Genomic DNA, 17082 nt, shown 5'->3' on the forward strand with positions numbered 1-17082 from the left:
GCCAACGATGAGGTGATTGAAAAAATTATCGATTTTTCGCTAAGTGTCAAACGGCTTCCGGATGTCTCCAACGCGCCCACGGGATAGAACCATTTTTTTCACTCCGAATTCACCGACCGCGGTTTAGTACTAATTGGAAAAAGGGTTTTCACATCCACGGTCTTACCTCTTTGGATGCACTGTTTTGTTGTAGATTGTAGACGGAGGTTTGCTCAATGCGTCGTTACATCCTTCGTAGATATGAGGCTCTGCCTGCTGAAGCTGCAGCGAGCTTCATTTTTCACTGCTACAAATCGTTCGCTAACACATTTAGCACGCTCATCTGCCCCTGCCTGGCGTCGCCTTCCAGCACGGCACGATTCTTTTACTTGAGTCACCGTTGTTCGCTCGGGCGGTGTTCAGAATACGGTATGCCAAACGGATGGTCCAGCAGTTTTTTTTATCGTACACCCTTTTTACCCTTTCGAACAACGCAGCTCACCGTGCTTGATAGAAACCAAGAAACGCTCGCATTTGCTCAGCTGCACGGCGTGACGCACAGCACGTCGAAAACACTGCTTTGCCCGACGATCGAACCACTAGAACACTCTTCCCACATCACGGAACATTCGCGTACAGTGCATTTTCACTACCGACCGTCTTTTCTTCGCAGGACTCACTGTGACGGCGCATCCATCACCACACCTACCGCCACTGGGAAAGCTAGCTTTCCCCGTACCACCGTTACGACGGTTTTGTCAAAACTTCCGCGGGTGCACACGGTGCACGGTGGCGTACTCTGGTGGCAATTTTCTTTTTGAATTACACGTTTCTTTTCTTCTCCTTTAAATTTCACCACTGATCAGGAATGCTAATTACCCAGTCGTTTAAACTTGTCTCCGGCGGATATCGGACATAAAAGATGCAACAATCGTACGAGTATACTCGTCTATAGTCGACTGTAGTCGTTAGATCAGTTTATTTATTGTACGGTGAAACGATAATTTCAAGTTGTCGGAAAGAAGCCTATTCGAACGATTCGGGCGCATGCGCCAAACACAAATGGAACACATTCGCGGCGGTTATGTTTTACCGTCGTGAAACAAAAATGACGAAATGCTTTTATAACAGAAATTAATGTGATAACGACGAAAGCTTACGTGAAAGTGGCTCACCACATTTTCGCATTTATTAAGTTCGTTTTTCATACATACAATTTGCAGTACATTTTGCCATTTTCTATTACTTTTATCCCATCTTACCAAATAAGAGTATCAACAAAGTCCGGAACTTTTGGGTTTTTGTTATAGTTGGAACTATTAAAATATCTTTTCAACCCGCGAAATATAACTTTTTTCTAGCCGAGGTTTCACCGGTATTCGGTAACCGTAAAACGATACAAATAATAAAACGCCTGTCCCAACCTACGCCTTATTTAGACCCCATTCCTTGGTATACGTTATGGTGCTTGCATCAAACTATTTGGACGTGTGTGCTCGCGTGGAATTTTTTAAAGCAAAACAAGGTGGATACATCTACGCTACATCATGACTAGGAAAGTAATCCCCCTAGGACGCAGATGTTACTAGTTTTCGCTCACATGCCTCCATCTTATCGCCTATTCTTGGTTTCATGGGTAGCTGTGGGTTTGTTACGGAGCCCGAGGCAGATCTCCGATCCCGTTCATAGCTTTTCGTTGTACATTTTGTTTCGTACAACGTTTCGTTGGTCATTTTGTTTTCGCTGTTGTCATACATATCGTTGAAGAGTTTTGGTATGTTCGAGGCAATGCACAGCCGTCGGTCGTGCCGTTCATTCGGCGCCAGCTGGTAAGCTCTCGTAACTTTTGCCCTTTAAATCCAGCAACGCCGTATGTATCCGGAAGTGCAGCCGAGATTCGAGAGAGTAACCGCTGTAGTTTTTCCTAAGCCGGTAAAATGGAAATAAATACATAAACCGTTCTTCAACAGCAACTGCACTGCAATTATAGCATACCGGGCGTCCTCCAGAGCTAGTATAGCTTTATCTTTATTGCCTTCATCGATGAAGATAAGCGCTAGCTCGACAATTGCGTACGGCACCAGGTAGTGGTCTTCTTTAAGGTCTTTGTACATGGCAATCACTTCCTCTAGGCATCTAAAAGAATAAAAATGACAAAACCATAAGAATGATATTCGGAGCAAAGCCTTCAAAATAACGCACCGAGTTGCCTGCAGGGGACTGTTCATCTGACGCAAACAGGCACCTTTCAGCAGCATGAGCAGTGCCTTGTTATCGGCCCCGTATACCCCGTACGTTGGGTTCGATTTCGAGTTCGCGCGCTCCTCGTAATGCTTGAGATTGTTCTCCACAATCCGGTAAACGCCGTCCGCCAGGTGGAAATGCTTTCCCAATATTTTGAAAAGATTCCACACGTACATCAGCTCAAGGGCTGGCACGTACAAGAACGATTGCTGGGCGAAAAATCGTTCAGTCTTCTTGCACGCGAACTTCTCCATCGGCAACGATTTTCCCGCTATCCGCTGCTTGTACTTCGGCACCTCCTTCATCAGGTTCGCGATCGTTCGCACCTCGCTCGAGTGTAGTTCTTCCGGCTTAAGCATGCACATGATCGACGCCTTCTGATATGTGTAGATCGTGCGCGACCACTTGCTGCTCTCGACCAGGTACGTCGCGAAAAGAAGCGATTCACGCCAGTCTAACCGTAAGCTGAGGAAAAGAAGGAGCATCAGGCTATGTAGGTTTCATGGTGACATTTTTCACATCACTCATACTAACCAGTTAACCCATAGCAGCTCCCAAAAGCACAGATGATGAAACTGCGGCCAAATAGTTTGCGACTTCCACGACTTCTTGTACCACATCAAGGCCTCGTCCAGGTTGCCTTTCATGAACTCCAGTCGGCCCTTGAAGAACAGGAACCACACACCGTTCGGGTAGAGTTTCAACTGCTTCATCAGCAGTTCATCACAGAAGCGTAAATCGCCCTCCTTGTGGCTCAGCACGTAGCACACGATGAGGTTGTACCCGAGCAGCGTCATTACGCAAAGCACCTGCCGGATGCCTTCGCTTTGCGAGCCGGTAATCAAATCTTGCATTCCCGATTGCTGCTCGAAGGAGATAAATTAGTTCACATGATGCACTTTGATGTTCCTGCATGATTGCCATCATGCTTTCTGCTCACCTTGTTCCCGGAGAACCCGATGAACTCGAGCAGCTTGATTATCCTAGCCGGAAGTAGCGATATCATAAGATTAAAAGTCCCCAGCCCCATTCGGACGCCGCTTTCAAAGTGTAGCTTGGAGCTTTCCGATTGCCACTGTCGGTGGTTCAAAATGTTATTGCACTCTCTGGAAAGGTCAAGGAAGATGCACGATTAGATTGCTGTCCAAAACGTCCTCGAAGGGTACTCGTTGTGGGAGAGAATTCGCGACTCACTTGTACATAGCAAAGCAATTTCTAATCTTCATGCCACCCTTGATCAGACTCGTCAGCGTTTCGTCTTCGATGAACGTCAGCATCGCCTTCAGCAGAAGCGCCTCGGCCGAGCAAAGTTCGGCGTGCGCCTCCAGGTCCGTGTACTGGTCGTAGTTCACCTTCTTGAAGGTCTTGCCGATGGTCTCCGTGAGAGTGTTCTTTTTTCGGTAGCGATTACATACGCTCAGACACTGTTTCAACGCTTCCGATGCGGCCGCTATGTGCTGCTGCTCGAATGTGAGCATCGCTTCCAAGTACGTGAAGACACTGTGGCCCACCGAATGGTACATGCTTGATGTAGCCCTATGCAAAAGCAAAAAAGGACACATACGTTAGTAAATGTCAACTTCTAGCGGGATCGATTTACTAAATAAATTTGCCACACTCACATGGGTTTCATCAGAGCTTCCGCGTCGTTGAATTTATTATTGAAGAAGAGATCGACCGCAATCTTCGCTTCCGCCAACGCCGTGTCCAGATCCATACCGCAGGCACTAGATGGAACAGAAATAGACTCAACATTAACATCTAATTATGCACATTACGGCAAATCCAACACTGCTTTTGATACCAATTTACCCAAATGTCATGGAAATTTCGAAGGGGATGTGGGCTTTATGTGACTAGACTTTCTTATAGAAGCTTCACAGTCCGCCATACCGGCCTGGACCGACTTTTGCTTCGTCACTCAACAGCGCCTTCTTTTGTAAATACATACTACTATGTCCTCGAAAACAAAATGTCGTAGACTTGTTCAGTTTTTAGAAATATTTGTCATAAACATGGATATTAACCACATGGATCCTTAATGAGACTGACAGACCGACGCGAAAACGATTCGATTGTAATCATGGGATGAAAAAAATCCCACAAAGCCTAAATCAATTCAAAGATCTAGCCACAATAGCTCCGACCGCTAATTAAGACACCGACATGTAAAATATAAGAAAAAAAAGGCACAGAATGTTTAAAAATTAACTAAAATGCCCAGTATCGCGTAACAACATAATATAATGATGCATGCAGGATTAACTTGTCAACAACTATTATATAATAGAATCTCTGTTGGAAATTTAGAATAAAGTTAAACATCAAATATATCTAGTTCTAATGACAAATATGCTCAACTAGTAAACTTTAACAAGTAAGTGGTCACTTTTATCAATTCGTTACATTCATAAGAGGTCCGCGACAGCGGAGCGGTAGCGCCAGTAAGAAAATCATAAGCGCCGGGACTCACCCCCTCAACGGCGTCGGTTTGAATTCCACCAGAGACCGCACCCTCCCCTGTACGAAAGAGAACTTGCTTGATAAAGTAAACAACTTAATCCGTGATGTAGATGTTTCAATCCAATGCTTTTTTACAAAAAACAATACAGATTTAATTCTAACCTAAACCACAATTAGTTTTGGCTTTGCTCCGAAAAAGTGATAGGAGAGGGATCTATGAAAAAGTTATCGAATATTAAAAAACTTCTTATAATGAATATGTACTTGAAAATGAAATTTTATATTATTTTTGTGTGTTTGGAAAAGTTTAAAATGAAAGGAGAAGTATCTTTTTCTTCTTCTTCTTGGCGTAACAACCTTGTTGGTCATGCCTGCCCCATGACGGGGTTACAACACTTTTTTCCCTTAGTGTACGTGGAAAATCAGTCCTATCGCACAGGGGAAGGTCCGGTCTCAGATGGGATTCGCACCCACGTCGTCGGAGAAGTATGTTAGGGTTATATATCTATTATTATTTGAAGAAATGATTTGAATTTTTTTTTTTTGCGACAAAAAAATGTCCATGAGATAAAGTAATACATAAATGAGCTTCTTTAGTTGATAGATTGGATAGTACCTTATTCACAGCCAGCATAACATGTTCATTTCTCATGTTCCAAAAGGTTTAGTAAGTCAAGAATTACTTACTCTTCACATTTTTTTGTGACCAAAACTGATGCCAAACTGGTGGTGGAAATAGCAACTAAAAGGTTTTGTAGAAACAGAGGGTAATTTTGATCAAACTACACAAAAAAAAATTATTAGTCATAACTTGTATACATGTTTTCATAACATTTTAATCGTGGGATTGGATGTTGAGAGGATACTCCACAACATGTAGCGAACACTTCACAAACCTTAGCACCGTCCAATCTTTAAACTAAATAATTCAGCTCAAAACATGAAGGGTATTAACCCGTGTTCACATGTCAGTGAATTAAACCCTCAACTTCAACATTTTTCGGTAGTATTGGTAAGAAACCGACACATCCGCACAATAAAGGATGGCATCAAACATACTTATCAGTTTGACAATACGATTAGCTGTTTTAATCAAGGTACAACGACACTTAGCATTGCTACTTACTTGGAGGATTCGCTGTCACAGGCATCTTGAAACTGTAATAAGAAAAAAACATAACAGTTCGTTTTAATAAGGGTTAATCCAATACGAGTTTAGCAACGATTTGAGCATTGTGTTCATTTTCGTATCTTGTTTTGCATATTCTTTATAAAAATCACTTATGAATTAGCAGAGCTACAAAATAGCCATTCTTGCTCGTAGCCATTTTTGTCTATCCTAGCATTCAGAATTGCACAAACATGTTCAATGAAGTTTAGATTCAGGCTCTGAGGAGACCATTCCAGCAGTTGTATTCGACAAGACAGGCAGAAAAGACTTCGTCTTCTTATGGTTTGAGACGTTGTCCTGCTGAAAAATGAACTTCTCCTCAATGGCCTGGGTGTGGATCAGTGATTCAGATTTCCCTGCAGTATGTTTATACACAAATTGACAGTCATTACATAATCAGATTTTAGAAAGCTTCCTACTCCACTCCACGAGAACCAGCCGGAGTGCATCATATTTCGTTCCAAATGCCTCTCTATTTCCTTGCATCGGCGATCGTTAGGCACCTCACCCAATCTGCGACACGATCTCGCCGCTACCAATAACATTTTGATTGATCTGTTAAGAGAGCCTTGCTAATATGAGAATGCCTCCAACAGAATCTGGTCTCCAACCCTTGTGCTACGAGGCGGCGACGAAAAGTTCGTTCGAAAAATGATAGCTGACATGAAGTGAGATGTCATTGATGGTTACTTTTGCGTTCTATTTCATTTTTCGGATGTTCTTAGTTTTGCGCGTCTCAACCTCTACAGTTCTCCACTGGTGCCGCATTAAAAGTCATAACAATATATCCACATTTGACTATAGTTTAAGCTTTATAAAGAATATTGTTATGTTATGAGATTGAAAAACAAAAGAAAAATTAATTTCCTAGTAATGAGATACCTAAAAAGAATGATAAAGAAGTGTAAACGTTTCAAGAAACATAAGATAAATAATGTCACAAGTATACCCAAGGAGATTATTAACAACCATATAACTTATCAAAACATAAACAATTGGGAGAAAACTTTTTGAAAATCTCATTATTTTTAAATGGGCACTTTATCTTGTTACAGTTTTTTCTCAAAGTTAACCTGTTTTTTTCGCTGCTTCATAAATGACCTCTATAAAACAAATGCAAAACAAGGTACGAAAAATGAGCTTGGGGTGTACATTTTATCCTGCCGGTCACAAAAAAGGAATAACGATTATGCGTTGATATTCTTATAATTCTCGATAGAATTAACAACCAAGAATCGCGGATTCGCTATGTTTCGGTTTTGACTAATTAATTCTCTGCTTTGTTTCGAAAATTCAAACGCACATACATACAAAAACTATGATCGTTGGTTAAAGTTCGTAGTATAACAACATTCCACAGATAATGATAGAGTACGCGGCTGCCGCCACTGTCTCTCCGCGACGCCTGTTGTTAAATGCAGTGAAATGCAGCATGGAGATCGTTGAGCGGTATCAGGTACAACTCATGCAACACCATCAACAGGTTTACTACTGCTCGGGCTGCGGCCTCCGAGTGTTCCATATGACGCGGCTAAATGGACCCGTTGGTGAGTGGTGGATATCAACACATTCTGGCAACTCCCGTTCCATCTAACCCGGCACCACCTATCCAAGCGCGATCCGGTCCCGGTCCACAGCTAGTTTCAATGGTGCGTCGAGATTTTTTGCATCAGTTTACGTCTCAGCGGTTCAAGTGCAACGTCTAAGGTCGTGTACATTGCAATTTGTAATCGAGAAAGGATGGTGGTCGCGACCTACCCTGGTCGAAGGTTACGGATCGACACGTCCCAGCGTATGGCAAAGCTTTGCGCCGTTGAAAATTAGTTGTTCTAGGAAGCTCGCGATAGAACTACTGTGAAGTGGATGGGTTTGCTAATCTGTAGATCACTAACGAACACTGTTGTTGGCGATGTTCAATGCAAACAAACAACTCTCATTTCAATTTGCTTATTTTAGAGTTCTTTCTTGTAAAAACTCTGATGTACTAATCTCATTCACAATCATTTAAATAAACCACAAATAGAGCAGATGCAGATGCCATCCTGTAGACGCCATGACATCAACTTTGTGCAAAGGGCCGGATGAAAATCGGTTTAAGTTTCCAATCCTTGAGCAAGTCGTCATTCTCCTATTAACGTGTTATTTTGAACCCCCTCAGAGAATGGAGCTTCCACAAAGGGTGAAACAAATTTGCATTTTAATTTAGGCCCTACACACAATAGATCGGTTAACGCTACTTGTTTATTTTTGCACTACGTGGGAAACCATTCGTTTTCCACTCGATTTGTTCCCTTCACTTCCGATACCAACACCGACGACGCCCGCATCACAGCACATTATAGTTGTTTTCGTTTGGAAAATGAATCAGGTGGAAAATGAAATACAGTCACTAGCAGCGCCATAGAAAGAATATAATTTGTAAAAAAAGAACCATACCATCATCACAGAATATCAACTTTTAAAAAACATTTATTTTATTTGTCGTTCACTTGCTTTGAAACGATTGCAAACGATGTGAAATAACTGTAATAGATTTATCAGTACTTTTTTCACATATCAGTACTTTTTTCATATAAAATGAATACTTTGCGGAATTTCTTATGTAAGAACTAGTAATAACACTAAAACTGGGCATCTTTCGATCTTATACGAACACAATAAAAGGGAAATTCGTCGAAAAATAAGAATGCTCAAACTTGGCTATTGGAGTCTCTGTATTAATGATCTTTGAGGAATGGAAACTGTGAAGAAAGTTCTTCGCGAAACAGTTTAACTTGGAAGAATTATTTACACTAACGAAACGGTATTACTACAACTTCTGTATGTTGACAGACTTAAAAGTCAGCCATCAATAGGAACAACATTGTTCCAACTAATTACCGCAACAAACAAACTCCAAAATTCCTTAGAATTTAATCCTAAATTTATAATTTAAGGAAAATTTATCGAAAGAATACATTTGTTCACTGGACCGAAGAAGACTTTTGCAGAATTATTGTCCAAAAAGGAAGAAAGTTGCAACATCATTTGGCACAAAACTGATATAAAGGATGCTTCGACACTTGTATGAAACGAAGTGCTACGAATGAAACAAATAAAGGACAAGAGGGACAAATAAAGGACTGGAATACGTCGTATTGAAACGGCCCATGCGCGCCGGGGCTCACCACCTCGACAGGACCCTCCCCTGTACGAGAGCACTGACTATCCACGTACACATAGAGAAAAAGTCGCGTAAGCCCTTAACGGACAGGCATGACCAAAAACGGTCGTTAGGCCAAGAAGAAGAAGAGGGATACTTGAATTGCATCCATTTCGGAACCTTTTTAAGATTTTGTTTAAATCAATGTGACAAACAAGCAACTTTTTCAATGTGTTACAGCATTTTCCGGCTTTTTATTACAAAGTCCCATCATAATACTAACAAGTGCCAGGTTTCAACTGACAAGTTGCGCTCTATAATGGCAACAATGCATCATCGATGGGAGGGTAACATTACCGTTCTAGAAAGCCACATTCAATATCTAACATGTTTCATCTCGCTGTGGATTTGCGTCCAGTAGGCCGCGAAAATGTGACGAAGCATATGGGAGGGTAAAAACTTAACTGATATGCACTGACTAAAATATGTTAACTACGAAATTAGCTTTCCTTTTACAGAAATGTGTCTAACTGTTCATCTCCACATAGCGAACTCTCCTCCGTCGAACTGTCGAACTCAGTTCCCGCAACAGCTGGGAAACTCGTAGGAAACTCGTAGGAAACTCTTGACAGCACTAGCAAAGCCCCTCGTTCTGACGTTTAATAACTGACGGATTAAGAAGAAGCGAAGAAGACCGAAACAAATGCGTGTCCACTTTGCGAACTCGGGAAACTCGAAACTCCATAAAATTTTGACAGGAGTTTCACCAGAGTTTCCTATGAGTTCGCTATGTGGAGATGAACAGTAAAGGTAGTGCAATTAATCTGCGCAAACTTGTCAAAAAAAAAAATTAAAGTCGAACAGCGGGAAACGTTCGCTGACTCACAGCTAATTTTAGCTAGGTTTTTACTCTGCAACCAGCTGACTCAAGGGTAAATTAAAAACATTTCTTTAAAAAAATGAACTGTCCCTCCATAGAAAGCAACACGCGAACTGCCGACCACATAGCTTTGATTGCAATTTGCTACCATAACCAGAGCAATGGCAAACCGAATTTCTGTTGACTCTGGAAGAGGAACACTCTGGTGGTGGTGTCTAACCGCGTGGCAACATATGCATTTCTTCTGCTTCATACTGGTCGACACTCTTTCTTCGATCGATCACCGTCCCCGTTTGTCCACCATTATCGTCGACAAACAAAAGACCAACTGCAAGAGTGACAGTTCCGGGTGTGGGGCAGTAGAAAGTTTGTCCGACCCTGCAACAAGTGTCCGATGCACCCCGAACGTAATGTACCCATGTACCGTGACATGATAGCAGACTGCAATCTCGGACATGATGCAGTAGGAATTACTATTACAAGATTCGATGAAGTAACAACTGAACCGCGGTTACAGCTTGGATAATAATTGCAAAAATAAAATTCACCTTTGATAAAGTAGTAGAGAATGGTGAACTTATATTACAACAGACAGTAACTGAACGCTGTTGGGGAGAAAAATGTAAGGAGGCCTGCCTACGTAGCATTAATCAATAACGTAGCAATTTCACCTCCGTTGGTCGGTCCCTGGACCTTAATTCTCATCCTACGGCAAAGGCTATTCGTAGCACTAAGAAATGGCATTCGTGTGGCTTCCGAAACACGTGACTCGTGCCGTGTGCGTCGGTTGTCATCGCGTGAGTTGCATCCAAAACGAGGTACAAGGGTGGTGAACCTGCCCAATAAATATGCCAACCTCGAGGGCTCGGGTGGATACAAGCAAACACGTGTTCTCCCTCCTACGTACGCTTTCGGGGCTGCGTAATCTATAATGTAGTCGGCAGACGAATGGTCGAAACTTTGTACGTGTCCGAAACTGACACCTTGTACCATTTGAATGGGGTGCATTGGAAGACATGATGGCGAGTGTTGTGTGTCTGCTAATATCGATATCTACATAGCACTTTGCCTAGTTCTGCAATAAATAGAGGTTAGTCTACATTTACAGATAATTAACACTGACAGAGCAAACAAATCGAAAGTAAATTGAATTATTCATTCATCCTCCGCTTCGTTTTTGTGTCTTGGGAAACTGCATTTCATATTTATTTATGATGCGATAGTGGCATGTGTCTGAACAATAAATCTTTTATTGAACTCTGTCAAACTTCCAAATAACAGAAAATTAAAGATGATGATATACAAAAAATGTATCATGTATTGAGAATTCATGTAAATATGTGCACTTCATAATGTTGTAGTAATTTCTAAATCTAGCTTAGGTTTTGATTAAAATATACAACAAAACTAAGGATACCCTACATGAAAACACGGTGGCATTAGGTAAAAGGGAGATATTAAAGACAACAAACTGCCCCTTTATGTCTATCGAACTTTATTCCTTATATCTTGTGTGTAAAAATTCTAGAATTGATTTTACTAGTTGTTTCAAACTTGTCTGTAGGTTACTTTGTATATACAATAATTTTTCAATCAGCCTCTCAGAAATCTATGCAATAGTTGGATAATCATCAGTCATTCTGAGTTTTAGATAAACCAAAATGCACTCATTTAACTCTGTCTACTTTATTATTAAACCCAACTAAAAACGAGACCGGCCTTCCATCCAGGTCGTTTGCAATTGTATAATCGTTTTTTTTTTGTATTTTCACTTTACTATGAGTTCAAGCGAAATTGTTGACTTCAGTCCAATAGGAAAACATTAGTAGTAAGTAGTAATTTTTTAACGTTAATTTATACACAACATAAATAAGCGCAGCCGCATGTTTTTATTCATAAATGGCTTCACATAGACAAAGTGAACAGAACTGCAATTGTTCATTCTCCCAACTTTATATACCAGAAATTTCGAAAGGAAAATTGAAAACAATTTCATTAAATTGCAAAAGTGCAATGCAAAAACTAATTTTAGTAAATTGCAGTAAATCAATGGCATAAACACTAAAATTTTCGATTTAAAGTCAATAAAAATTACCTCATCATCGTCGTCGTAGTTTTGCAGCTCTTGCTGATTGTTAGCTGTTGCTGTTGACGTGGTAGCCGTTGCTGTAGCCATGGTTTCCGGTACGTCAACTATCCGCAATGTTTTCGCAAGATAAGCAAAGCAGTACCAACAGGGAAGAAGATCGTTTTTTTTTGCGCTTTACTCTTGGCGGTTACTTTAACCCCCTTTGGTGCCAGGTAACTTTCTTAAACATTAACAAGTCCACCAGAAGTTACCGTTTCCATTCGCTGCTGCCTCATGACCGGTGTTGACCGCACTGAAACTGGCACAAGAATCTGTTTTTGCTGACACATACAGCACATGTGAATACGATACATCCGGTTTACTACAGCTTTGTTTGCTATTTCAATTCATGTGCCATTACGGGCAACAGAGTTTACAAGCATATGCAGTTGGGGGAAAGTTTGACAAAATGACCTAGGAACTAACACTGCCTCAGTGATTCAACTTAACAAAACATGTTTTTAGCTTCGCACCAATAAAAATCGCCGACACCCGCTGACATACGTACGCGATAGCGATAAAACAAACATTTATGCTCCCCCGGGTGAAGATTGTTTCTTTTCTACAGATAACTGAACAACTTCCGACATTGCCACACTACTTACTAGCAAGAAGTTCTCTAAAACGTGTTTCCAAACATAACATAACCCTTTTAGTGGGATTTTCTTGTCTGTTTTGTTCCTGATAAGAAGGTGTTCCCTGTCAATGGGGAGTTCGAAGGTTAGCGTTACACGAAGGTTGCTCTTTTAGGCATGGTTTTTCCGTCCACGTACATTAATTGTTCTCTTTCTATTGAATTATTCTTCTTTTCTATTGAAAAAAATATATTTTTTTGAAATTACCGTTCAAATAAATGAATTAACTGTTATGTACGAAGATTAAACTCAATGTTTTGCTATGTCACACTCACTCCCATAGGATTCTTCCATCTGCGCATGTGAACAAAAAACAAGCCAAAATGTAATCAAAATAAAAACAAAACGACAAATCTAAAAATTCAAACACGTGTGCAAACAAAATCTGCTCTATGCGATAATTTCGATTGAGGAAATCGCTGTCCAGGTTATTTTACGCGTGAAAGAACGAACCGACAATTACTAGCTCGCTTTCTTGGAACGGCACTGATAAGATAACATATAAAAATAAGAGAAAATAAAGCAGAGTACGGCATAGTTATCAATCATTTCCTTTCCTTGTGCGACAACGAATGTGAATGATTTCATCTCCAATCGATTTTTAATGTGGCTATAGCCATTACATATATGTAAGAAGTTTAAACTCGAAAGGTGGCAAGCAAGAACTTCCCTCTATTCAATACTACGTACATTGTTTTGTGGCATATTGATTGTGGGTTGTCCTTGTCCTTCTCATGATTGAATTCCTTTTTGCATTATTAAGCAACAGCATTTCTCAGTGCTAAGCCCATTTCTCGGCAGAATGCACAACCAAAGTCAGAAACGAGATCCGAAATCGATATTGGTGTGGTCCTTCTGCCCACTTAGGTATCCAAAGAAAGCTAAGCTTCATTGTTCGGGATGCATAATTTCCTTGCGTTGTTCCCCATTAAAGTTACTTAAACTTTATAAAAATCCATTGCGTGAAAAACACGGAAACTACATGGTTCTTATAATCTGCGACAATAGAAGATAGTTTTGTGGATACAATCGTCGCATTTCTAAACAAGCGAGGATCTTTGAGTTGTCGGTACATTTTAACGAGTCCCTTGGTGTAAGGGCGATGTAACTAGCGCAGCTGCAATAATACTCCAATGTGGGATTCATGGCCAAGCAAAATGTGAAAATAACATGCACGCACACTACACACCCAGAAAATATTGGTTTTCCCCCGCGGGGCCTTACTCCAATTTCTCTCTGTTTGCGCGGTTTGACGAATCCACTGCTCGCAAAATTTAGCACCTCTTTCGTCACGTCTGACCACTTCCTCCGATAGAAACGAACAAAAAACTGACGGTAAAGCTTTCTATGCTTTGTAACTGATCACATCAGAAATGGAAGCACTCTAAATAAACTGCTGCACTAACTGCCACACCATTTTCAGCATTCAGTTTCCGAAGCACAACACGTAAATATTTACCACCAACCGACGCAGCAAACGTCCAATGAGGGAATAATGAAATGAAAATTTTCATCAGCAACATCAGCTGCTCTTTGCCGTTGAATGCACACTTCGTGTTCTCTCGTTCGCGCAGGCTGCTTCCCATACAACATTAAACGGCGCGGTTGCCAGCGATCGTTAAAATACCACAGTAACGAGGTTTAGTGCTGTGCAGTGCAGTGCTTTGTCGTACGATATTTTATCGGTCGTCATATCCGGCAATGTGTCTGTAATTTTTCAAATTTTAAGAAAATTAAATTAATTTTACTATTTTTTAAAAGTTTTTATGCATTCACCTTCCTGGATGTCGCAAAATATGAATCGGAAAGAGATAAACGATAGTAGATCAGTAATGAAAGAGTGTGCTAGCAATACCCGCATTTTTCGCTCCCAGATTATGACTGTGCGTTGGCGATCCCGTTCTGGCCCACTTGAACAGATGGCGTGCTGGTCTCCTTCAGCAGCTCTCCCGGGAGAGCGCTGTGTGACATTTAGAGATCGCATGTTGTGTTCTCTCGCAGCAGTGCTGTAGAACGAGATCACTTCTTCAGTACTCATAGCAAACGTTAAAACAGAATGCAGTCCTACTCTTACTCCTTGATAATTGGTACTCGGACATCGCGATTGTGTTCACAGCAAAGCAAAACGAGTTGCGCCAGATCATGCAGTAACAGGCAGTGGATTTCTACTCTTTCCTTAAGTTTGACAATGAATCGGAGTGTTATCCAACTCAACTAACTTAATGACAATTTTCATATAAAATAAATTAAATGAAAAAATTAGGTTAGCTTGCGAAGGCCCAGGAAGCTGGATTCAATAGCCGTACTGGAGTAAATCCTCGCTGAAGAAGAAGAAGAAGTGAATAATCCCAATGAACTCCTCATAAAATGCATAGAAGTCAATTCCAACTAACTTGTTTTCGAGCTTTGTATAGAAGCGCCACTTTTGCATTTATGTTTTGCCTCCCACAGACTAAAGTTACTATTCGTAAAAAATCCAACAATTTTTTTTTTTAATTTTAGAGACTTTTATACTTCTGTAGTCACAATTGCAAAGACTATTCTCACACAAAGACCGAGTGAGAAGCGTTACACGTAGCGTTTCTAGTTTTCGCATTTGTGTTGTGCTTCATGTACAACCCAAATCTCGTAGAATAATGCCGCACGGGTTTGTGCAATTGCTTTGAAATTTGCCCTCTCTGTTTGTCCGTTCTTTCCTACGTAAGCGCTCTCCCGAGTTATGATGATGAGTCCCACCGCTTACCCCTAGTTCAAGAAGAGAGATTTCAAATACTTTTCCATCTCAGTATTGCCATTCCCAGGCGATATTAATCAATGTGATTGCATTCAAAATCGAATTACCATGGTCATTCCTCGCACTTTCCTTTGATTAATAGTAGATATAATTGTGAAAGATGTTTTGTTTTGTTTACGTTTCCCACGGGGAAGAGAAACACGCGTGCCGGTAACAGAATCAAAAAGAGAGTGCGAGAGACCTGTTTAAAAGATAGTATTTTTCTCTTCCTTAGAAGCATAACCCGTAGGATTTGCGTTTTTTGCCTCTTGGGGTAGCATGGGTAGACTCTCTCTTTCCATTTGTGCTTCAGGTGACGAATGCTTGATAACGTAGCTTTTATCATTTCTCTGTTTATCATCCCCAATCCAGTGATATGTGAAGACGCTTTTCGTATTATGGGAAGGGATCGTGTAAACCAGGGGTCGGCAAAGTGCGGCCCGCCAAATGATTTTATCCGGCCCGTAAGAATATTTAGGTGCTTCATACTAAAAACCCATTCCAATTTTTATAGGGTTTGTTCACGATGTCGGATTTATTTTCTTCCTAAAAATGAAGATGATAATTGTTTAACGAGGTGTTCCTGTTATATGTTCATCGATAACATTTTAAATGTTTTATTTTTTACCACTTTTTATGCAACTTTGCGTTTTAGAAAGTTCCACTCTCCATTACAAAGGGTATTACTTTGAAAACATTGAAGCATCGTTTAAAGTATCCGGCCCGCGCCTTCGGTTTCTCTTTAATCATCTGGCCCTTTTCGAAAAACGTGTGCCAATCCCTGGTGTAAACCGCTCTTCAACCTCCGATTCATGACTCTTATATTACCTTTTCGTTTGTTTTTTCTTATGAAACTTAATTATTTTGCAATTTAAACAAATAATTTCCCCATTTTCAACCATTTATAGCATCCTTAAATAAGAAAACGCAATGGCTTCTAATCAAATTTATAGATTTGTATAAAAGTTGTAAATAAATACTGAAACAATCCAAAATATCAAAATAGGAGATTATATATCAAGAGGGAATTTTTTATCCGTTTGTTGAAAACTTGCAAGATGTAGAGTCGATTCACCAAACAGATTTAGGATTGCAAGAGTTTTTTGAAGTTATTCGTACAGTCACCCATTTAATTCACCAATAAGTTTAAGCCTCGTTATCTCAACGAATACGTGACCTAGGACTGGAATGAGTACATAACTCGGTTGACAAAAATTCAAATTTTTTGCAGCGGTCAAGTTTTTCCATGGTAGATTGCTGGAACTCTTGCTGTAACTACATGATAGCAGAAAAAAAATTAAAAAATTAACTGGAAACATTGAATTCATTAAACAGCATGTATGGGACATTTTGGGGGGTGCCCATGGCGCAGCGGTAGCGCGAGGAAACACCACACCACAGGTGTGGGATCGAATCTCGAGTCTGGCACCCTCCGGTATTACGAACGGCTGACCACCGATCTATAATATACCGTCTTTCGGTCAAACAAAACTCTCTTCGGAGAGAGGCCTTGTCCCACTAGGGGATGTCGTGCCACATAATAATAAATGGGACATACTCTACTAGACCAATTCAATTAATTGGACAAGCCATGTCTTGGTAAAACTTTAGATGTTCAATAATATTATCTCTGAGTAAAATAACGATCCCAAGAATAAGTTTGGAAT

General features: G+C 40.6%; 1 protein-coding gene across 1 annotated transcript; it reads right to left on the reverse strand.

The window, feature by feature from the left end:
• Positions 1 to 1386: 1386 nt before the first annotated feature.
• Positions 1387 to 12263, reverse strand: LOC131287169 (tetratricopeptide repeat protein 39B-like). Its single transcript, XM_058316195.1, has 9 exons — positions 11975 to 12263; positions 5813 to 5844; positions 3846 to 3950; positions 3418 to 3759; positions 3164 to 3329; positions 2758 to 3086; positions 2182 to 2688; positions 1975 to 2115; positions 1387 to 1903 (listed from the first exon to the last, which is right to left on the reverse strand). The coding sequence occupies exons 1-9, from the start codon at positions 12053 to 12055 to the stop codon at positions 1792 to 1794; spliced, it is 1815 nt and encodes a 604-aa protein (XP_058172178.1). The 5' UTR covers positions 12056 to 12263; the 3' UTR covers positions 1387 to 1791.
• Positions 12264 to 17082: the final 4819 nt, after the last annotated feature.

This window comes from Anopheles ziemanni, chromosome 3 (genome assembly GCF_943734765.1).
Source record: "Anopheles ziemanni chromosome 3, idAnoZiCoDA_A2_x.2, whole genome shotgun sequence".
In the NCBI taxonomy this organism is placed as follows: domain Eukaryota; kingdom Metazoa; phylum Arthropoda; class Insecta; order Diptera; family Culicidae; genus Anopheles; species Anopheles ziemanni.

What these genes read in the sequence shown, in the direction of transcription:
- LOC131287169 (XM_058316195.1), bottom strand. Translation starts at nt 12,055, where the DNA reads ATGGCTACAGCAACGGCTACCACGTCAACAGCAACAGCTAACAATCAG. An exon ending in AATTGCTTTGCTATGTACAA is followed by an intron (nt 3,330 to 3,417) that starts GTGAGTCGCGAA and finishes TGACCTTTCCAG; the next exon opens with AGAGTGCAATAACATTTTGA. An exon ending in TCGGGTTCTCCGGGAACAAG is followed by an intron (nt 3,087 to 3,163) that starts GTGAGCAGAAAG and finishes TCCTTCGAGCAG; the next exon opens with CAATCGGGAATGCAAGATTT.